The 21,720-nt window shown below is 54.1% G+C and overlaps 10 protein-coding genes across 10 annotated transcripts; 6 read left to right on the top strand and 4 right to left on the bottom strand.

The window, feature by feature from the left end:
- Nucleotides 1-198: 198 nt before the first annotated feature.
- Nucleotides 199-1,917, top strand: NCS54_00280400 (Laccase 4; the record flags this gene model as incomplete). Its single annotated transcript, XM_053148395.1, has 1 exon — nt 199-1,917. One exon carries the CDS (start codon nt 199-201, stop codon nt 1,915-1,917), a length of 1,719 nt encoding a protein of 572 aa, XP_053004370.1.
- Nucleotides 1,918-2,271: 354 nt separating this feature from the next.
- Nucleotides 2,272-3,729, bottom strand: NCS54_00280300 (Hypothetical protein; the record flags this gene model as incomplete). The annotated part of the gene is made up of 2 exons (XM_053148394.1): nt 2,272-3,666; nt 3,712-3,729. The coding sequence occupies 2 exons, from the start codon at nt 3,727-3,729 to the stop codon at nt 2,272-2,274; spliced, it is 1,413 nt and encodes a 470-aa protein (XP_053004369.1).
- A 2,124-nt stretch (nt 3,730-5,853) lies between these two features.
- On the top strand, nt 5,854-6,521 carry NCS54_00280200 (Protein bli-3; the record flags this gene model as incomplete). Its single annotated transcript, XM_053148393.1, has 2 exons — nt 5,854-6,048; nt 6,099-6,521. The coding sequence occupies 2 exons, from the start codon at nt 5,854-5,856 to the stop codon at nt 6,519-6,521; spliced, it is 618 nt and encodes a 205-aa protein (XP_053004368.1).
- Nucleotides 6,522-6,612: 91 nt separating this feature from the next.
- Nucleotides 6,613-7,586, bottom strand: NCS54_00280100 (Diphthine methyl ester synthase; the record flags this gene model as incomplete). Its single annotated transcript, XM_053148392.1, has 3 exons — nt 7,437-7,586; nt 7,259-7,383; nt 6,613-7,213 (listed from the first exon to the last, which is right to left on the bottom strand). The coding sequence occupies exons 1-3, from the start codon at nt 7,569-7,571 to the stop codon at nt 6,613-6,615; spliced, it is 861 nt and encodes a 286-aa protein (XP_053004367.1). The 5' UTR covers nt 7,572-7,586.
- Nucleotides 7,587-7,798: 212 nt separating this feature from the next.
- NCS54_00280000 (C2H2-type domain-containing protein) lies at nt 7,799-8,515 on the top strand (the record flags this gene model as incomplete). The annotated part of the gene is made up of 1 exon (XM_053148391.1): nt 7,799-8,515. The coding sequence occupies one exon, from the start codon at nt 7,799-7,801 to the stop codon at nt 8,513-8,515; it is 717 nt and encodes a 238-aa protein (XP_053004366.1).
- Nucleotides 8,516-9,292: 777 nt separating this feature from the next.
- NCS54_00279900 (Hypothetical protein) lies at nt 9,293-9,879 on the top strand (the record flags this gene model as incomplete). Its single annotated transcript, XM_053148390.1, has 2 exons — nt 9,293-9,455; nt 9,515-9,879. The coding sequence occupies 2 exons, from the start codon at nt 9,293-9,295 to the stop codon at nt 9,877-9,879; spliced, it is 528 nt and encodes a 175-aa protein (XP_053004365.1).
- A 236-nt stretch (nt 9,880-10,115) lies between these two features.
- Nucleotides 10,116-11,602, bottom strand: NCS54_00279800 (Chitobiosyldiphosphodolichol beta-mannosyltransferase; the record flags this gene model as incomplete). The annotated part of the gene is made up of 3 exons (XM_053148389.1): nt 10,116-11,075; nt 11,124-11,317; nt 11,365-11,602. The coding sequence occupies 3 exons, from the start codon at nt 11,600-11,602 to the stop codon at nt 10,116-10,118; spliced, it is 1,392 nt and encodes a 463-aa protein (XP_053004364.1).
- Nucleotides 11,603-13,016: 1,414 nt separating this feature from the next.
- NCS54_00279700 (Hypothetical protein) lies at nt 13,017-14,779 on the top strand (the record flags this gene model as incomplete). Its single annotated transcript, XM_053148388.1, has 3 exons — nt 13,017-13,672; nt 13,724-13,942; nt 13,996-14,779. 3 exons carry the CDS (start codon nt 13,017-13,019, stop codon nt 14,777-14,779), a joined length of 1,659 nt encoding a protein of 552 aa, XP_053004363.1.
- Nucleotides 14,780-16,610: 1,831 nt separating this feature from the next.
- On the top strand, nt 16,611-17,726 carry NCS54_00279600 (Hypothetical protein; the record flags this gene model as incomplete). Its single annotated transcript, XM_053148387.1, has 2 exons — nt 16,611-16,953; nt 17,056-17,726. 2 exons carry the CDS (start codon nt 16,611-16,613, stop codon nt 17,724-17,726), a joined length of 1,014 nt encoding a protein of 337 aa, XP_053004362.1.
- An 866-nt stretch (nt 17,727-18,592) lies between these two features.
- NCS54_00279500 (Hypothetical protein) lies at nt 18,593-20,801 on the bottom strand (the record flags this gene model as incomplete). The annotated part of the gene is made up of 2 exons (XM_053148386.1): nt 18,593-20,654; nt 20,767-20,801. 2 exons carry the CDS (start codon nt 20,799-20,801, stop codon nt 18,593-18,595), a joined length of 2,097 nt encoding a protein of 698 aa, XP_053004361.1.
- Nucleotides 20,802-21,720: the final 919 nt, after the last annotated feature.

The raw sequence follows: 21,720 nt of genomic DNA, 5'->3' as shown, positions 1-21,720 counted from the left end.
CTTCTAGAATGATTCTAGATAAATTCTCGAATGTGGCTTTCAACATCTCGCGGAGACCGGCATCACGTATGATTGTCGAACGACCTGCTTCCTGGTGAGCGGACGTTCCGCTATCAGGATGGTTCAAAAGGCAGAAATCTGCTGCCAGACAAGTTTCTGTGCAAGTTGATCATTCAACACCCTAATACACACTTCATTATGTACAAGACTCTCTATCCACTCCTGCCTCTCGTCTTTGCTACCTCTATCAGCACCTTGCCCGAAACACATCACACTCAGATCCAGCGCAGGGAACCCTGTTCCGGCAACACCCCCTCTACTCGAGACCAGTGGTGCGACTTTGATATCCATAGCGACTACTACACAGTCACACCGGAGACTGGCGTAACGAGAGAGTACTGGCTCGAGATCAGCGAAGTTCTCGTTGCTCTTGATGGAGTAGAGAGGCCAGCCCAGGCTATCAATGGGACAATACCAGGACCGACACTGTTCGCCGACTGGGGTGATGAAGTGATTGTTCACTTAAAGAGCAACCTAAAGGGCTCCACCAACGGCTCGTCCTTTCACTTCCACGGCACTCACCAAAACTACACCAACCCCCAAGATGGAGTCGTGGCCATCACCCAGTGCCCTGTTGCCCCCGGCTCGTCCATCACATACAAGTGGCGCGCCACCCAGTACGGCACATCGTGGTATCACTCGCACTTTGGCCTCCAGACGTACGATGGCGTCTTTGGCGGCTTGATCATCCGCGGCCCGGCCAGTGCAAATTACGATGAGGATGTTGGGACCATCATGATCAGCGATTGGTCTCATCGGACTGTCCACCAGCTACTCCCCGAAGTTGCCCGTAAAGGCCCGGCCCTTATGGACAATGTGCTAATCAATGGCACTAACGTACACGGAAGAGATGGCGAAAAGAACCAGACTGGGAAGCGGTTCTCCATGAACTTTAAAAAGGGCAAGACATATCGTCTTCGTCTCATCAACGTCGGGATCGACACCCTGTACAAGTTCTCCATCGATCACCACACTCTCGAGGTTATTGCGGTCGACTTTGTCTCCATCAAACCATACGAAACCGATCACGTTAGTCTAGCTATCGGTGAACGTATGGATGTCCTCGTTACTGCCGACCAAGCCTCAGAAGCCTCTTCCTTCTGGCTCCGCGCCACCCCCCAGCAAGACTGCAGCAAAATCGCCGACCCAGACAACATCCTGGGCATTGTCTACTACGGCTCAAGCAACTCTACACCCACTACAAAGGGCCCCAAGTTCGAGGACAAGTGTATAGACGAGCCCTACGAAAGCCTCGTCCCCGTTGTCCCGCGAAACGTTGGCCCTCCCGATCACCAATTCGAGCAAAACGCCAACCGCACATGGAATGAAGACGGCATCATCAAATGGACCCTCAACAGCACCACAATGGCCGCCGAATGGGATAATCCATCCCTCCTCAAGCTCCGCACAAATACCTCCTTCGCCCCCTCCAACGCCGTCATCCGCATCCCCAAACCCAACGCCTGGGTATACCTTGCTATCGAGACCAACCTTGACATCTCCCACCCCATCCATCTTCATGGCTACGACTTCCAGATTCTCGCCCAAGGCCCTGGACCCTACGGACCCAATGTCACTCTCAACACCAAAAACCCTCCACGTCGCGATACCGCACTTCTCCCCGCTTCGGGACATCTCGTGCTTGCCTTCCTGACTGATAACCCTGGTGTCTGGTTAATGCATTGTCATATCGGATGGCACGCTGCGGAAGGCTTCTCGTTACAGTTTGTAGTACGCGAGGACGAGATCCCAGCCCTCATATCGGAGCAACAAGCCAAGGATATTAACCAAGGCTGTAAAGCATGGAAGGAGTTTACTCATAATTCTGAGATGGAGCAAGATGATTCTGGAATTTGATATCATCTTTACTTGCATTACCCATGCGTGCTTATAGTAGACGTATATAGACATAATCACTCAACGGCGTTTAAAAGACATCAGTAAATGGCATACATCGCAGCATTTGATTTCAATAGTCGCTGGTCGTGGCTCGCCGGCCTGTCTAAAATATCTTGCCTAGTCCCTTCACCAGTCCATTTTCCGTTCCGTTTTGCCTGACTCCTTGTTCCGTGTCCTCAAATCAATCAGCAGCAATCTCATAGCTAGCAGGGGTATCTAGGCATATTGACGGAAAAAATACATGAATCATCAAGACATTCCATCATCTCATCTCTCAACGCCAAGTGTCCGGTGAAATCATCAGGCTGATTCTCAGTCAGCATTGTCTTCATCGAGTAGAAAGTCCAGGAAGGACGAGCCTGGGTGAGATTCTCCACAGCAGGGGCAGACGCCTTCCTCATCACTGTCCCAATCGAGATCACTGATCTCGTATCCGCTAAATCGAGAAAACTGAATCCACTCTCGACTCTCGACATCGCGGGAGGTGGGAACTCGCTTCCAGATGACGCTCTCCTCGTCGCGGTTGGAAGTTGGGTGTCCCTCTTCCTTGGGAGCGGGTGGAAGGGCTCCGAGTCTTGCGTGGCCGTGAGAGTGGCCGTGGATAGTGTCAGAGTCGTCGTCGCTATCGTCATCAGGGCTTTCCTTGGCCTTCCAAGCGCGGATGACCCTGGCGCACCATCTCTTTCCTGAAAGGGGCTGCAAGTAACGAGAATGGGCAATGTATGCCGCTGGTCCGTCGAGATAGAGGCCTTCATCCTTGAGCATGCCACTCATCTCAGCTGAAGCCTTCATCCCGGCATCATCAAAAGGCATTCCCGTGAGCTGGAGCTCATTCAGGGTGCAGCCGAGCTCATGAGAGCAAATGTCGTGCAGCTCCGACCCGGAGAATGGGAGAAGGGTGTCGGAAAAGTTGACCAGGTCGACCCGCAGAGACGTGAGAGATGGCAGCAGTCTAGGTCGCGGCTGCTTCTTGTTCCGGTAACTCGGATCGAAGGGAGCACGAAGCCCCTCGAGAAAGTCAACAATCTGGTTCCAGGTGTAGCACCGGAACCCGCCGCGGATGAGAGGAGACTCGGTGGGACGCAGCTGAACCTTCAAAAGCTGGTCCTTTCTCAGATCCGAGTGATAGCAACGGTCGAGCTTGTGACGGCGACCACGCTGATCATCGTAGTACTTGGCAATGATGCGAAAGTTGACATGAGTGATGCCTTGACGGAACTTGGAGGGCAGATCGGCAAAAGCGCGGACGGCCTGAGGGGTGGTAAACGTGAACTGGTTCGACTCCCAGAGATAACGAGTGCCCTCAACATGAAGGGCCTTGCAGGTAGCGAGGAAGTGAATAGCGATATGGTTGCCATGGGCCTTCTCCTTGTCGGACAGATTCTCGGGTGTGAGAGGGGACAGTGGGTCAATGATAGGGTGAGGTGACTGCATAGCGAACTTGAGGATGCGCAGAAGGACTTCCATGGGCAGATAAGGACGGCCAAGCTCCTGAGCAGTCATGGAGGATCGGGTCTTGCGCTTCAGCGGGTTGAGCTGCTGCATGTGGTTCAAGGCGATGGGAGACCAGGAAATGCCATTCTCTCGGAGGATGCGCTTGAGTCGCATGTTCTCCTCGGCAAGAGACTGATTGGCACGTCGAAGAGGATGCTGAAAGGCCGCCTTGGCCTGGTCCTCCCGGTCCCTGCACTCCCAGGGAAAGACAGTCTGGAAATGTCAGTCGCTGAGTTGCGACGGAGAAAGGTTACTCACCGGTGAAGCGCCCGACATGTTTGTGCTCGAACTGAAACAGGCGATCAAGGTTGAGTCTCGCAGATGATGCCCGGAGATCGGCTTTGGACACAACTCAACAGCAGATGAGGGAAAGAACAGGTCACGATGCCCGCGAGCTCAGAATAAAAGAAAAATGGTGCGATGCGTCACTTTGATCGGGAAACCGGGACCACAGAGACACAAGAGGGGTGATGATAAGAGGTGGTGAGGTTGACGATGCGGACGGCCTCGAGATTATGGCGAAGAGAAGAGGTAAATGAAAGGAGCAGGGATTTACATCGGATGAGGCGCGCAGAGAGTACAAATAGGCCGCGCTCCTGTTGCGCCGACAGTGAATCGAAGTTTGTCGTCTCGTGGGTACTGTGATGTGGTATAAAGTGCTCAGATTGTCTTGGGGCGGCGGCAGTGGCAGGCAGTGAGTGACAGTGACAGTGCGAACGCAGAAAAGAAGGAGGGCACGACGACAAGCCGGGATTGCCGTGAGTTACAAACCCCGATTTGGCGAGCGTAGGCGACGGGCAGCGGTAGCAGCAGCAGCAACCGTAAAGGCCACAGATTGATGGGAGACGCCTGCGGATGCGTCTGGGGGGTCGCAGTAGGTTGCTGGCAATCGACAATTGGCAAAGACTCCAACGAGGTCAAGTGAAAGTGGAGGACAGGGCCAGGGGAAGATGAGTGATGGATGGATGTCGCACGGGTTCAGGTTTGTATGGAAGGGGAAACTTGGTCGTGAGGTGCTGCTCACTGTGGAGCTTGCCAAAAGTCTGCTGCCCTCTCGTTATTCTCGTGTGACGTGATGAGCTCAGCGGAACTGGAAGGAAGGGGAGACTGTGGGAGACAAAAAGGAAAAAAGAAGGAAAGGGCCAGGGCGGAGTGTGCGTGTGCTGTGCGGGAAGCGACGGTTATCCTTTGCACCTGCCTCTGCAATCACTCTTCATGTCGTGTCGTCAGGGCGAGGCATATCCGATCGAGATTGTCCACCTATGAAATTAGCTTGTTGACGGGAATAACAATGTAGCAAAGCACTAGGGGAGAAAGCTTTCGGCTGTCTTTGTCCACGTTTGTTTGGATACTGTATTGACAGGCTGGAGCGATCTTCATCGTCACGTTGACGGGTGCTATTTTACTAGGTAGCTTGTTCACTAGAACGATACTTTGTCGAAAGCCGTTTGAACCACGACAAAGGGGAATCCTCTGTATAATCGCTCCTTTGTCTTACACGAGTCAACTGTCTTCTTGCCAAGCCTACAAACGTCACTACTACAATAGGATAGTCTGTTTTCAGGGCGAGCCAACATCCTTGCAAAATCACCCAGAAGTGAAACTCCCTATCGCTTTGTTGGAGTTGCAACGTGCGGTCATGTGACTCGTCAGGAAACCGCCCGAGTTGTCTGAACCACGATGACTTCTAGACAACGTCGATCAATGTGCAACAGTACGATCCCTTTGACAGGGCTAATCAGCTCTTGGAGTGACACTACATGACCCCTTGTTTATTTAAAGAGACATGCTGCACTCTACCCCGTTCTGGCGGGTCCCCGCTATTCCCGATATCATCAGCCAGGGTGGTTGAGTCGTCAGGATGTCTTGAGCTTGCGGCCACTTACATGGCTTCCCGTGTCGTTAACAAAGAGCTTGTCTCCAAGCTGGCATCACACGGCTAGCTACTGTCTTGAGCGACTATTCTCGGCAAACTGGATTGCTCGAGTCCACCTTGTCATGTCACAAAAATATGCAACCTTGTTTGGAACAGCCAACATTATTGACTTCAGCCTATGCTGCCGTTTTATGAAATCCAATGCTCTACACAAACTCGCAAAGTCCTCGGGGTACCCTACACTCCTACCCGGCATCGCCAGAACATCAACGCCCTGGGAAACCAATTATTCGTCCGTGACGTCACCACTCAACCCGCCTCCGTTCACGACCTCAACCCCCCACTGCAACTGAACATCGATGATGAAATACCGACGATTGTGTCTCGATGGCTTGCTCGATACGTAATCAGACAGCTCAGGCTGGAGTATAAAGTGTTGTATGAGTGCCTTGAGCTCACATCCAAGCTCTGATCTCATCTACAAACAACTACTTCAACACTCCAGCACATTACCAATAATCAACATGTCTTTCTCCAACACTTCCACAGGCGATGCTCCCGCCGACCCCTACAAGAAGGCCAATCTCGAGGATCTTCCTCTCCAGACCAAGATTGAGGACCTGGCCGACTTCATCAACAAGTGCAAGTTTGGCATGATGACCACCCGTGGCTCTGCCTCGGGCAACCTCGTTTCTAGATGCATGGCGCTGGCCGCTACCGTTCGTCAATCCTTCTATGCCTACTCATGTCCACACTGACCCTTTTATAGGAGACCGGAGGCATTGACCTACTATTCCACACCAACACCGAGTCTGGCAAGACTGACGACCTCGCCGCCGACCCTCACGTCAACGTCTCCTTTGTCAACCCCTCTGGAGAGTGGGCTTCCATCGCTGGAACTGCCACCGTTGATACCGACCGCAGCTTGGTGTCCAAGCACTATACTCCCACCTTGAAGGCCTGGCTCGGTGATCTCGGCGATGGCGTGCACGATGGCTCCGAGAACGACCCTCGCATTGGTGTCATTCGCGTCAAGACCGTCTCGTCGACATACTCGCTGGTGGCCAAGAACATCCTTAGCCGCGCTGCTGACGTCGCCACGAGCGCCGTCACCGGCAAGCCTGCCTCGCCCAACCGCCTGAGGGAGATCACGGAGGGAGATGTGCGATCGTGGCGCGCTTCGCGAGAGTAATGGGTTGGAATGCAAATCTCGCTTGTACGATATGACTTTTTTTTTTTATCAACGGCGGCACGAATTCATGACAGTTAGCACCCGTTTAATCCTACTGCTTGCCATACTCTGCCTTCCATAGCCTGTCCCACTTCTCCTTGTCAACAGCAAACTGTCGAACATAGTCGTGCTCGAGCTCGTGGGTCCTTCGGCCGAGGAGCACGAGACTGTGAAGAGGGGGGCCAAGCTCTTCATCAGCAGAGCAAAGCTCCTCCAGTGTTCCGGCAACAAACTTCTCTGTTACGCCTCCCACGCGAGCGGCACCGATGGCCAGGCTGTCTTTGGTGTAGACGCCCTCCTTGCGCTCATCCTCAATCTCCAGCATCTGCTGGGCGCACTGGCCCACAGTCATGTATCGGGGGGGCTCGTAGATCAGACGACCTCGAGCCATATTCTCCAGGCTCTGTTCCTTGACCTTGATGTCCACCAAGACCAGAGTATGGAGACCAATCTCTCGGTTCTCCTTTATCCGATCGTAGAACGACGCGGGCTTCCACGTGTCTGTAAAGAACACCATGGAGACGGTCTGGCCAAAGTTGTAGAGCTGGAGGCCGCAGGCGCCGATACCGGACATGATGGAGGCGTTAGGGACAGTTCGGACGGGGATCTCGAGTTCTCGGGCACGCAAGACGAGGTCGGTATGTGTTGTTGCGCTGGGGAATGTCAGCTAGTTATTGGGTCAGGCTTCTTTAGCATACCCAAATGGATCTCCCACAACGAGGAATGCTACGTCCTCGTTTTGCGCATTTCGTAGAATTTCATCGCTGTTGGACTCGACCATCTCACGGTCGGCAACCGTAATCGATCGTCCATAGTAGGATTCCTACTAAAGTCAGCGTTAGCTACTCGTGTAAAGGTCAACTGTTGATCGCGTACCAAGACCGACTGGTCTACAAGTAGGATACTGGTGTACGCCTCAAGGTAGACTCTCGAGGCCTTCTTGACAACCTCAAGACCCTTGACAGTAATATCTGTCTCATCAGAGAGACCAAGTCCCACGAGGTACAACATGGCGATTCTTTTCACGTATCGTCGTCAGGTCAAAAAATGAAAAATCATCCGGCCGTCTCCAGTTGAAAGATGCCCCGCGGCGGGGTACTTTTAGCGCCTCGCGCCTGTGACGCCATGACAAGTACCTACCCCTGTCACGGCTCAACTTATCGCATCCATGATTGCAATCTGAACTTTTTCGCGTCTCGCCAATTCTCAACCGCGCATCTTCCACAGCATCGCCCACAATGTCCGACTCCAAGAAGGGAGGCGCATACGGCGGCGCGCCATCGGGCGACACCGACTTTCGAAAGACTTGGGATCTTGACGAATACGCCGCGAAAGCCAAAGAACGCGAGGCTAAGGAGAAGGAGGAGGCCAAGGCCCGTTACGAAGCCAAGCTCGCAGGCAAGAAATACTACAAACCCTTGACGGGCGACGAGACCTACACATCAGCGAGAAGAAATGTTATCGACCTCACTCAACAAGTTGGAAAGACACAGCTCGTTCCAGCGGGAGCAGGCGTCGGGAAGCGCGGTCGTGGAGCTGGTTTCTACTGTGAGGCTTGCGACCTCACGTTCAAGGACAACAAACAATTCGTGGAGCATCTCAACACACCGCAGCATTTGCTCAACACGGGTCAGACGACAGAGGTGAAGCGCGCAACGGCTGAGGAGGTACACCAGCGCATCGAATACTACATTCGACGGCGAGAGGAGTTGGAAAAGGAGAAGCAGACGAGCCTACACGAGCGACTGCAGCTACGGGAAGAGGAGGCTGAAAAGGAGGCCGAGGAGCGACGCAAGAAGAGAAAGGAAGAGAATGAGAGGAAGAAGGCAAAACGGGAAGAGGAGTCCAAGGTCAAGATGGAATATGGCGACGACGTTCGAATCGAGGGCGAGCATGACGAGGACGACATGATGGCACAGATGGGATTTACCGGGTTTGGAACGTCAAAGAAGTGATGGATATTTGGCTAACATGATGATACCCCGTGTTCTACATGGCTCTGTATATTGAATTTTTGTATCATACAAGAAGCATTGGATTGGCATGATGGCTGATTGCCGCAAAGGTCGGTGAGGGCTGACGGTCGATATTGACGATGCAGGGGGATGCAGTGTGCCACCCCCTTTACACGCACAGAAGATGAACGGTTTCTGGATAACGCTGTGGCCCAATGATGTTGGCTGGAGAAGGCATAACAAGATGTAAGATTGATACTCTGCATGCCTTGTACCTGGCAAGCTGGGCACTCATGTTGGAAACACTATCCCCGAGACAGCCTGAGGTCAGCTCTGTTGGATGATCTGATTGAATTCCATTGCATCATTACAACCTACGAATGTTTGTCCTCACAGGCGATGAATAGACTACAAACAGTCTTGTGTGAATTGCTTCTCAAAGTTCCAGAACAAACAATAGCTCTTCCATCCTCAATGGCACGCTTACCTCCATAGCGGGGCGGTCCACGAGGGCGAACCCCCGCCTTGATGCACGACGGACGGCGTCCCGTCCCCCACCACCCGAGACACCTCAAGCTGCCACCATCAGAAGATCCCAGCATCCCATTCCCACCGCTGCGGTTTCCGTGTGGACCTTGCATATAATAGCTGATTGCAGGCACCCAGTGAGCCTTTCCCTTTTACATCTTCTTTTTATCTGTCACGTTTCACGCGCAGCATCAGGTTTGGCGGCATTATTCCTTTACCGTCTACTAACCACCACGCGATTCCATCACCATGGCGAGCTCTGCCCCCGCCGCCGCCCTCTTGAAGCGTCAGCTCAAGGAGATGCAGACTGGCAAGGACATCCCTGGCATCTCGTGCGGCCTTGTCAACGACAACAATATCTTTGAGTGGGAAGTCATGCTCATGATCAACGATGATTGCAAATACTATGGCGGTACGGATCCCTTCTCCCGCCTGCTGTGACCCAAACATGATGCTGATCTTGACTACCAGGAGGCAACTTTCGTGCCCGTCTCGTGTTCCCTGAAAACTACCCGCACATGCCGCCCTCGCTCACCTTCCAAGACCCGATCCCTTTCCACCCCAACATCTACGACAACGGCAAGCTCTGCATCTCCATCCTGCATCCACCCGAGGAGGACGAGTACGGCTACGAGGATGCCTCAGAACGCTGGACCCCTGTTCAGACTCCCGAGACAATCCTGCTCAGCACCATCAGCCTGTTCCACAGCCCCAACGACGAGAGCCCGGCCAACGTTGAAGCCGCTCGGATGCTCCGCGAGGAGCGGGAGGGCAAACACAAGGACTTTCGGAAACGATGCAGAAGATGTGTGCGGGAGAGTCTGGGAGAGGACTAGCTGAGAGCAAAAAAGAAAAAAAAAAACGACGGGAATAAGGCGGTCGATTTCTGGATTGGCGTTTGGTTGTTGGAAATGGAGGGATGTGAAGTTGGCGCCGACGAGTTATGAGCATTCGCTTGGCGTCGTGGGATTTTTACTTGGTGATTAGCTCTAGCATGACCATGAAGCGATATCGTTCATTTGCATTTGTTGGAAGTGTATCAGGGACAGGAAAACCCAGGTAGTCAAGGTGACTATGTGCTCTTCTCCTCGTCCACCAGCCCAATGACTTTTCCGACCACTCGATCCCACTCCTCATCCCATCGTAGTTTTCCCTCACTGACTGCACCCTGCTTTAATCGAGCCAACTCTTCTTGTCCGGAGAACCCAAGTAGCCTTCGGAGGATTTCGGCCAACTCAGACGAGGTCTCGAAGCCGCAACCATTCTGTCCCTCCTTGACGAGCTCACTGAAACTCTCAAACGCAGAGTATGCTGCAACAGGGAGACCAGCACCAAACATATCGACAACCTTCATGGGGAGATCTACACCGGAGCTAGACTTGTGCAGTGAGATGCCGAGATCAGCACAGGCCAGCAACGAGGCGTAATCCCGAGTCGACAGCCAGGCGGTCACAACTCGGATGCCAGGCAACTTGCCCTCCTCCTGGAGTGTCTTGATCCGATCGAGGTAGTGTTCCTTTTGCGGACCCTTTCCGGTAATGATAGCTAGGATAGGAGAAGACTCGGAAAAGTCGTTGGCGTATGACACAAGGGCATCGAGAAGTAGACCAAAATCTTCGTCTGGCGTCCACGAGGTGCTGCTGACAATGAGACGAACCGCACCGGCCATGATATCCTTGGCCAAGGCCTTGGTCTCCGCGAGCCTAGACAGAAATGCCTGCCGCTCTGTTGTTGACAAGATAGGCTGGAACACCTGGGCTGGTCGGTCATGCAGAGTGTAGACGGGGTGCTTCACATTGAATGGCTTCACCTTGAGTTGACGAGCCATGGCATCAGTGACGGCAAGATTGGCATCGCCAAGATAGCGCCCAAAGCCGGTCTCATACCATCGATACAGGGGCACAAGGGGCTTATACCAACGATTCTGGGCAAGGATGGTGTATCCGTAATTATGCCAGTCCACGACAAGCTTGCTACCTCGGATGAGAGAGACCATGAGTGCCACATGAAAGGTTGGAATAGATGGAGGGTTCTATTTATGTTACTAGAGCTCACGATGTGTAACTGGTTGTCAACTCACCTGGATGATGATCCATTTGGCTGGAGGCGCATCATACATGAGAGTATGAAACATGCCCCAGAACTGCCATAGAACCTTCATAGGAAGGTTGAGGAAGAATGGCAGAGTTCCCCATCGAAGCACCTCAGGCTGCGGCGGAAGGGGATACATGGTGACTCGAGGGTTACCAATGAGATCAGGGTGTCTCGCCGTCTCTGTTCAATATTAGCCTTGAACACAACCGCATATTGATAGGTATCACCTTTGTAGCCAACAATATCGACATTTCGTCCATGTTTAGCAACACTCAATGCGTGATATTGCATGCGAGGACTGCGACCAACGTCGCCGACGACGAGGATCTGGATGTGCTCATCTTCAGGATTCTCAGCTGGACGATATCGGGTTGGGATGAGATTGGCGAGCCCGCTCAAAAGCCATACTAGGAGGATACAGCTGAGGCTGCCAGCGATGACGGAAACAACGAAAGCGGCTGACATGTTGCGGAGAAGGAGCTGTCAATCAGGGCATTGCGCCGAGGCTAGGTATCGAATGCGTGAAAGTTGACGGGACGGGATGTTGGTGTTGGTTGCTTGGTGGTCAAGGCAATGTGTCCCCTGCAGCGGGGGTTCCACACGCGCCGTGGCCGCGCACTTGGACCGCCAGTGACACTCGGAGGAAACGAAACAATCTCGATCTCAGAGGAGTGAACCCCGGAAGATGATCAAACGCGACACAAGATAAGGTATACGCGAGTTGAATTAGATTGAGATTCAAGCCTGAGCAGGCACAGAGCGTACCTGAACCGGCCGTGTTCTCGAGGTGTAGGAGATGCTAGGTAGGCTGTTGGTTGGTAGCCTTTCTTGCCCATTCCACGCCAGAACCCAAGTCGAGAATTGCCTTTGACCGACCTCAGCACGCCATCCTATCAACTGTCGAAAACTGAATAGAATTTCGCTACAGAAACCCGCCAAGCCTTTTATACCAGGAACGTCATGGATTACGTCGTCATACGAAGCAGAGAGATTATCGCAACCTGCCCGAACCGCAGCGCGCAGCTCAGGGGTCGAGAACGGGATGCACGGGGAGTCTGAGGCGCAAGTGCAACGCTGCTGCGGGGTGTGACGGCGGGCCAACTGCACCTGGACAACCCTCAAACCGCGCTAAAGCATCAAGGGCACTAACGTTTAGCGGACCTCCCAGGCCGCATGCAGGGGGCAGACCTCCATTTGCAGCGCTGCAGCCAGTAACCGGCCAGCGTTCGACAGTGAACCCTGGCCGCCATGGCCATCCGTTATCAAAGAAACAGGAAGGAGCAAGCTGCTCGATGAGGAGGGATCCGAGCACGGCAGGTACGAATGAACGGGCAGCCAGCCATCCATATGACTGATTCTCGACGGCAAGAAACCAGATCAAGACCGCTCTCTAGGTTGTCCATGTCTCAACCCTCCCACATTCATGATTTAGGCCTCTCAACATCCGATCTGTGCAATTTCAAAGGCTCCTCTTGGCCCTTGTTAAACTTCTGTCCCATCCATCCTCGTCGATCGTTTCTCGTTCGGGTTGGCTCTCCCAGCTCCACGTGCTGCGCTCTGTCGCCCATCATCTCCTATCTGTAGCCCGCCACAACCACGGCTCTTTCACGCCTCCCGCGCCCGCCTCCAGAGGAAAGGTGACGTCCCACAACATCCTCTCCTTCTTCACCAACGCATACGGCATAGCAGATCGCCTTCTTGCGGGTTCCTCTGGCGACTCATTCCGGCTGATGACGTTGCGATTGGCTCTCGGGGAGGTTCCAACACTCCTTCTCTCTTCGCGATCCCTGCGCCGATAATCCGACCGACACTTTGATCTCGAGGCCTCGACTCGAAGCCCAGACTTGAATTTTGCATCCCTCTCGTTGCTGCTGTCAAGATGGCGTCTTCCTACGCTCTGCCGACTTCTTCCCTACCACACGCGCACCAGGGCCACATGCACGCGCGATCCCACTCCCAGTCGTCGCTCAACGCGCTCAGGACAACTATTTCCAACGGCAGTCTCCCATCGGTCCCCGACGACGAGGCATATGCTCACAACCACGAGCAAAGCTTTGATAATGGTGTTGGAAACTTCAATGGTCACTCCCACAGTCATAGTGGCCACAGGCATGGACACAGCCGTTCGCGCATGTCCAACACGAGCGCCATGCTCTCCCGGGAGAAGCTACCTCCGCCAGCACTAAACACAATGGAGGGTTGGACACAAGAGAGGACACCAGGAGGAAAGAGTGTCATAACCCCAGGTCCTGAGACAGCCAACATGCCCTACACCCCTCCGGACTATCCTCACGACCATCACGACCACGACCACGACCATACTCATTCACACGACCATTCTCATTCGCACGACCACACTCATTCGCACGACCACCATCATGGACACGATCATGACCACGCTCACTCTCACGACCCTGAAAAAGCTGCCAAGAGATCATTGTTCACCAGGATGATACTTCCATATACGGCACGATTTCCCATTCTCAACGCAATCCTAATTGAGAAGGATTCAAGGCGTATCTTTTATTTTATGGCGTACGCCTTTCCCATTTCCCCATGTCGGAATGCCCGCTAACACCGAATCAGGCTCAACTTTTCCTTCATGGCTGTTCAGGCGTTTTACGGATACGTCACCGACTCTCTGGGCCTTCTCAGCGACAGCATCCACATGTTCTTCGACTGCGTGGCGCTGCTGGTGGGATTGTTGGCTGCCGTGCTGAGCAAATGGCCCCGAAGCCAGCGATTCCCGTACGGATTCGGCAAGATCGAGACTTTGAGTGGGTTTGCCAACGGCATTCTCCTGATGTAGGGAACCTTGGACAGCTTGAACGCAGGTACGGTGCTAACTCGAGATTCAGGTTGCTCAGTTTGGAGATTGCCTTTGAGGCGTTCGAACGACTGCTGGAGGGAACTCAGACCAAGAGACTGGGTGAACTTTTCGTTGTCAGCACACTCGGCCTCGTAGTGAATCTGGTGGGAATGATGGCATTTGGCCATCATCACCATGGGGGACATGATCATGGACATGATCACGGACATTCGCACGATCATGACCATGGCCATTCTCATGGTGGACACGACTGCCATGGTCATAGTCATGGGCATGACAATGAGAACATGCATGGGATTTACTTGCATATTCTTGCCGATACCTTGGGCAGCGTTTCGGTCATCGTATCGACGGTATTGACGAGCTTCTGGGGTTGGGCTGGATGGGATCCTCTGGCGTCGTGCCTGATTGCTGTGCTCATCTTCCTCTCGTCAAAGCCTCTGGTCTACTCGTCAGCAAAGCGACTGCTTCTCAGCATCTCGGAGGACACAGAATATAATTTGCGGAACAGCTTGGGCGGTATCCTCCAGCAGCGAGGTGTGGTGGGCTACTCCTCTCCCAAGTTTTGGCGCGACGACCACAGTGCTAGTGCGTCAGGAGGAAAGCTACTCGGAATCGTCCACGTGGTGGCAGCTCGAGGAGCACCTATGGAAGATGTCCGAGACCGTGTACGCGAGTATCTGTTGAAGGAGGGAATCGATGTAGTTGTACAGGTTGAGCGAGAGGGAGACAACTCTTGCTGGTGCAGTAGGCGAGGAGTGCCCGCGCCGGTAGCGACACCCACGGCCTTGACAGCATCAAAAGGGCTTTGAGAGTTAGAGTTGTTGGTTAGATTTGATGAGAAGAGTTGAACGGAGATTATAGAGGAGACGATAGAGACGGGGTCACGGCGCAGAAGAGGAGAGGCATGATTCCAAGGGGTGTATAACTAGTCGAACGAGGGGATGGCCGTTATTGGGATACACGGTAGAAGACATTTTGGGGAAGCAGATATCAGATTTGGATTGAGGGTAAGGGGGCTACGCGGTGTAGCTGGTATATCTTGGACATATCTGGCCAACAAGGTCATGGGATGGATGCATGGAGGATCACATGTACATGATTACCCTGATTTTGTATTACTCAGACGCGTTGGAGGTAGATTGGGAGGATAGTGGATGTCTACGGTAGAAATAGAGAGGATGACAGGGTTCTTGAGTGATTACTTTGTTCTCATCTTGGGTTGGGGGTCATGTTAAAGTGTGAGCAAGTCGTGATGGTTTTGCATGTGATGATGAGGTGAGAGAGAGGATGCTGTGTGGGGTATTTCTCCAAGAGAATCTCCAACATGTGGTCAGAGACATGGATTGCTAGTCACTGAAAGTTTCGGAGACAAGAGCCGCAAAAGTCATTCCATGATGGTAGGCGTTGGATCATAACCAGCAGGATCTGGCTTGGATCTGGCGGTGCGCATGCAGGTACCTTGGCGGTTGACTCGTGGCTGGTTGACGGGCTCTTCCATGAGGCCATGTACTTGCATGTGAAGGAGCACAGCAGAGTAAAGAGGATGCGCGTGACTAGAGTTCTACTCTTGTGTGTAACTCTTCACAATAGCCTCACTTCTGTCGGCCATTATGAATTCCCCAGCTCCGGCATCCACAAGAGACCAATTCCATCTGCCCGGCCGCCGCAGCCGTTCTCCAGAAAAATCCCACGAGGAGCTCTGTGGGATAGGTACCCAAGCCAAGCCGCAAATAGGCAAGACGGGCAATCTGCAGAAGGGGGAGCGAGCAGCCACACAGGGCGTCGGCATTTGGCGTTTACTGGGGCTTCTGTGTCTCTGCCCCCCGTTCATCGGAGCGTTCTCGGTGTCTGAAGAGAGGGGGACCCTTTTTTTGCTGGAGAAAGTGAATGTGGGGGATGATGAAAAGACGACCGAGGAGACATGGGGATGCACCCCGCGAGCCGAAGCCGAGGCAACTGGAGGATGGGGATGGAGCAAGGCGGACCGGGGACGGAGGTACGTACCTTTTGATATCATTGCCCCGGGACACCGACTTTTTCCCAAGTAGGGAGGAGGGCACATAGTAGGGATTGGAGATTTGGGTATGTTTTTGACAGTGAAAGTCACAAAATAGATTCTAATTATACGGGTTTAATCGATATAATTTACATCTAGCTACTGCTCCAAAGAGCCTCCAACGCAGATCTTATCACCAAAGACAATAAAAACAACTTCAGCCCAGTTGAATTGAACCCAAATGCACGGACCCGGGCGCAAGGAAGGTAGCGCCTTTGACTGGACGAAACCCAATCTCCTTTCCCGGTGACGTACCTGAGGCTGGGGGGGGGGGACCACTGACTTTGGCGTGCATAGCCGTGTGTGTGTGTGCTCTCTTTATATCAAGGGGACAGCAATCTTTTCCCACCTTACACCTCCCACCGTAACCTTGCTCGTCATTTTTTCTTCTTTTCTTCAACGGCTGGGAAACTGGAGAACGGAATCTCGGGATTTGCGTCATTGAATAGATATATATATATCTGACCTCCCCTCGGCCGAAGCTATCCCCCACATTCTCTCTTCTCCACGACTCATTCATATAACCTAACCTCTCCTCCTCCTCCTCCTCTCCTCATCTTCATCTCCTCACTCCACCACACGCCATGTCCTCCGCCGACACCTCCGACTCCGCCCTCGAGGCCCGCGTCGCCGAGCAGCTCAAGAACGTCGCCGCCTCGTCACCAAAGGAGGAACAGCCCACGACTAGCGCAGCACCCTCGGCCCTCGCCCAGCAGCTCCGCGCCCTCGCGGCCGGCGGCTTCGGTGGCATCTGCGCCGTCGTCGTCGGCCACCCCTTTGACCTCGTCAAGGTCCGCCTCCAGACTGCCGAGCGAGGCGTCTACTCTTCGGCCGTCGACGTCGTCCGCAAGAGCATCGCCCGCGATGGACTCCGGAGAGGTCTCTACGCCGGCGTGAGCGCCCCGCTCGTCGGCGTCACACCCATGTGTATGTCCTCCTTAATCTCTCAAGCCCAGATCAGATAGACGATTGCTCCGCATCTGGTGCCATTCCCCGTGCTCAGTGAGCTGACTTTGTATTCCCCCGCAGTCGCCGTCTCCTTCTGGGGCTACGACCTCGGCAAGCAGATCGTCCGAGGTGTCAGCGAGGTCCCCGCCGAGGGGCTCACCATCGCGCAGACCTCGGCCGCCGGCTTCCTCTCGGCCATCCCCATGACGGCCATCACGGCCCCCTTTGAGCGCGTCAAGGTCATCCTCCAAGTCCAGGGCCAGAAGCAGCTCGCCCCTGGCGAGAAGCCCAAGTACAGCGGCGGCCTCGACGTCGTCAAGCAGCTGTACCGCGAGGGAGGTGTGCGTAGCGTCTTCCGCGGCAGCGCAGCCACCCTCGCCCGTGACGGTCCTGGTTCTGCCGCCTACTTTGCCGCGTACGAGTACATCAAGCGAAAGCTCACCCCCGTCGACCCCGACACCGGAAAGCCCAGCGGCCAGCTGAGTCTCACAGCCATCACCTGCGCCGGTGCCGCTGCTGGTGTTGCCATGTGGATTCCCGTTTTCCCCGTCGACACAGTCAAGTCCCGCCTGCAGACGGCCGAGGGCAACGTCACGCTCGGCGGTGTCATCCGGGAGCTGTACGGCAAGGGAGGTTACAAGGCCTTCTTCCCCGGCTTTGGTCCCGCCCTGACCCGTGCCGTGCCCGCCAACGCCGCCACCTTCCTTGGTGTTGAGCTGGCTCACCAGGCCATGAACAAGTTCTTCAACTAGATGGTGTAACAAAGAGAGACAGACGAGTGGTGCATAGCGGAATGGAATGTTTAAAAGTTCTCAGGGTTGCTGGGTTTATCACTACGGATACATCATACATGACTGGTTGGTCGGTGGACGAGAGTTTACGATGGATGGATGGATGGGATGGCGTTCCTTGCTGGGGGCTAGCATATACATGATTTTGACTGCGAGGGAGCATTTTCTACTTGAAACGTCTCAAACACATAGCATACCCTTTTTTTCTTCTGCGTTCATGTATATCCATCCCCATAGATGTCGTTGGGAGCAGCAAAAGTCAAGACCATACATAGACAGACAACCTGCGAATTCAATATCTCGAATCAAATATATTTGGGCAGTCTTTTTTGTTTGTTCACCATTTCCCTCGTAAACCTGTTTCCCCGCTGCCGTCCTTGCCTACCTAGGTATTCATCCAGGTCCATGAGTGAAGCAAATCGTGTCATCTTTCGCCCAAAAACCGACTCCCTAGTACAAATCAAATACAGAAACCAACCAAAAACCCAAGACGCAAAGAAATAACAAGTCGCATCCGTACTGGTAGTAAGCCCCCCGCCAGTCCCCAGGTATCAATCCCACTGCCATGTTCCGGCATTGCTGTCCCTCTTCTTGAGTGGAAATCCCTGCCGTTTCGCCGATGCAATGAATATCATGATATACAGACCTGTCTGCCGTCCAGTATTATAAATATAACGACCAACAGGAAGCAACGCGCGCTAAAAAATATCACAAGGCGAGAGGAGATGAAAGTATATCTGCTCTATTCCCCCAGGGGGAGGACGTCTGGATCATCCTTTATGAGCATAGATAGGGAGTGGGGTATCATGAGAGTTTGTAGCGCATATTCAAGCACGCTCCGTAGTCGTCCAGCGTCGTTTCGAAAGGCTCATATCACGGAATCGTTCAGCCTCACCAGGAGGCCGGGGAAGACCCCAGAGTCCACCAAGTCCGTCGCCGAGCTGACCAATAGTCAGCTCCTCGGCAGGCTTGTCAAAGTCGTGGATAACATCCGTCTTGATTCGAATTGGGGCCGACAATATAGGCCCTCGAGGCTTGCTCTTGGGGGTGGAGTCCCCGCTGGAAGGAAATGAAAAGGAACCCAGAGCAGGGAATGCTGGTGGTGGAAGAGGTGAAGAGAAGGAGAGTGTGGGTGTCAACTCAAAGTTTAGAGCCGGTGGTGGACTGGACTCCTCCACGGCCGACTCCAGGTTCGAAGGCTGTATTGTATCCTGTTTGTTCTCGTGGGTTGCATCCTTGAAGCGACCAAAGTTGGGCAACACGGTGTCAAAGTCCTCCTTCTCAGACTCATCGTCCCCGCCATCATCCATTAGCCTGAGTGACGATGGTCCTGGTGACCACAGGCCAAACGAGGGGGCCATGCCCGGCGAGTTGCTCCTCGGCCCGGCCCCGCCCGCTGTTAGAGCCGGGGTCCGCGTCGAGGGTCGCTGGGAACCCGAACTTCGGCGTATCGATGATCCCAGAGCTGCGCTGGCTGAGGTGCTGCGACTCCCATTTGGAATGATGGGGTCTGAGTAGACAAAGGAGCCAATGAGTGGTCCTGGTCCATCAGTACTACTGATGCTCGGGGCACGCCCACGGTTGCTCGCAGAGATGGGAAACCCTTCGGCCGAGGTCGATCGAGAAGAGATCGGAGTTGATGTGGTTGATCGCAAGTGGTCGGTGCTTGCAGACAGGCGAATATCGTAGACTTGATGAGGTGAGACGTGTGGCTCTCCGTCGGGGTTTTCGAGCTGGGACCTGGCCAGTAGAGCAGCGTAGTCTGCGTCTTGTTTCCGCGTCGCCATAGTGATGGAGGCGATTCCAACATCCATCAGGACAGGCTGGTGAGTGATGGCGCCGATCAGGGCATTGCAGCCGGCGCCGTGCGACACGAGGATGACAACCGTCTCCACCTCTTCGTCTTCCGAGGCAGCTGCGTCGCCGTCGACACCGTTCTGCATTCCGCCAGGAGACCGTGTCACCATCTCATCGGGCGTCTCAGTCGTAGAATACCAGTCCACCAGTTTCTTGAGGCCTTGTCGGAATCTCTTGTGCATGGCCGTCCACTCTTCTCCAAACTGACCACCATCGCCAAAATTCAAGTTGGGCCTCATCGAGTCCCATTGATAATCAACCACTACACATTCATCCCGGGCGTGTGCGACAAAGCCGTCGGGGATTCTGCCAGAACTCGAGATGGCATAGTTGGGCTTGGGAACAGTATAGCCCTTCTTTTCTAGTTGATTGGCGAGCTGTCCAGACAGCGCGGCTGCCATGGCTGAGCCTGTGGAGCCCATCTCGGGTGCAGAAGATGATGTTGGCTGCATTGGATGAATCGAAGGGCTTGCGCTGGGTGAACCGTTCCATAGAGAGGCCGTTGAGCTCTTGTGAGAAATTGTATGGGAAATCGTAGGAGGAGAAACCAGTGTGCTGTAGTCTTCGCGCCTCAGCAGTTCGGCCTTTGCGCTACCCATCATGAGCGCCGCGCCAGGCGGCGGAGTAATCATTTCAAAGTATTCGGGGGAAAGCCATTCTCCGAGGAAGGAGTCAAGGCGCAAGATGGTCGATCGAAAGTGCTTGGGAGGGCCGGCTGCTGAAACAAATATGTCGGAAGGGCGATGAGGCGAGTCTGGAGGAGTCTGGGCGAGACCAGAGCTGATTCCGATGGAGGTTTGGACGCATCGCAAGAAGGGCGAGCTATGGATTACCACCTTGAATCGCCGTCGCTTCTTTGTAGAGCCGCTGCCACATGCTTCATGTTCGATCTTGGCCTGTTCAAGAATGCTTGAAATCTGGTTGCCGACCTGTCTTGACTGGAGCCAGCCACCGTATGTAAGAGGAGGATCGTAAGGAGTGGGAGAAGAGAGGTGCCATTTTTTGTCGGCGGCGTCGAGTCGGTTGCCGTGCCTAGAGTTGATGTTAGACCAGCCATACTGCGATGTGTGTGCTATGCTATGCGACGCGATTGCGACGGTGCATCATGACGACAGGGGGTCCAGCAGTGGGTGATTGAACATACCTGACGACAAAGATATAGGCCGGCGTCCGGCCCATGATGTAGGCGACAACGGCGGCAAGCGCGTAGAGGCCTCAAGAGGGTGAATGAAGCAAAAGGTGTCGAGCAGCAAGAAGACGCTTCTTGGAGGAGCAAAGGTTGGACAGGATATGGGAGGCCAGGGGGGACGATCAGTCAAATATCCCAAAGAAGGTACGTAGCACAGAGGCTTGTACCTCGAGCTTGGAGCGCCCGGTGGAGGGAGTGGGAGTGCGCAGGGCAAGGTGGAGGAGGGTGGAGGACGCCCACAGTTGGACCAGACCAGGCCAGGCAGGGAAAGTCGGTCGAAGCAGGTAAACTTGGAAGGTTTCCACTGGCGGCTTGGGACGGTTTGGCGCCTAGCACAGCCAGGCCTCACGCCTCACGGGGTGCGGTAGGCAATGGAGGTCGTCCAGAAGGCTTCCAGGCGGCGAGCGCGGTGCAGCTGGTGGCCAGGGAGGTCCCTAGAACCACTTTGGCGAGTCGCAGGCAGAGACAGGGTCCGGTCTGGTCTTGGACTTGGGGGGGCGGGCGCACGCCGTGGCACCCCGGGCGAGATTTGATGGGAAAAGGAGTCGAGGTCGGATCGAGGCTTTGGTCTCTTTGGTGGAAAAGAATTCGATCAAGGCCGAAAGGAGGGGGAGAGAAGAATATGAGGAGAAGGAGGAGAGAAACAGGTGACGATGATGAAAGATCTTGAGCTCGCGTCCTGTTTACGCTCCAGGCTGCGGCTGTGGGAGGGGGGTAAGGTAAGTACAGTAGAGGTAAGGTTGTGTACTGCGTATTCCAGCGGGGTAGTTGCCCGGAGTATAAAGGAGTTAACCCTCACGCGTCGACGAACGCTCTCCTGCTAGTAAGCCTCAGAGAAAACAGGAAAATAAACAACCGAGGACGGCAGAAGGTTCAAGGACCAGGATCGGAACTCGCACAGGCAGAGCA

The sequence above is a fragment of the Fusarium falciforme genome, chromosome 2, assembly GCF_026873545.1.
Source record: "Fusarium falciforme chromosome 2, complete sequence".
NCBI classification, from domain to species: domain Eukaryota; kingdom Fungi; phylum Ascomycota; class Sordariomycetes; order Hypocreales; family Nectriaceae; genus Fusarium; species Fusarium falciforme.
This window is presented reverse-complemented; position numbering and strand designations above follow the sequence as displayed.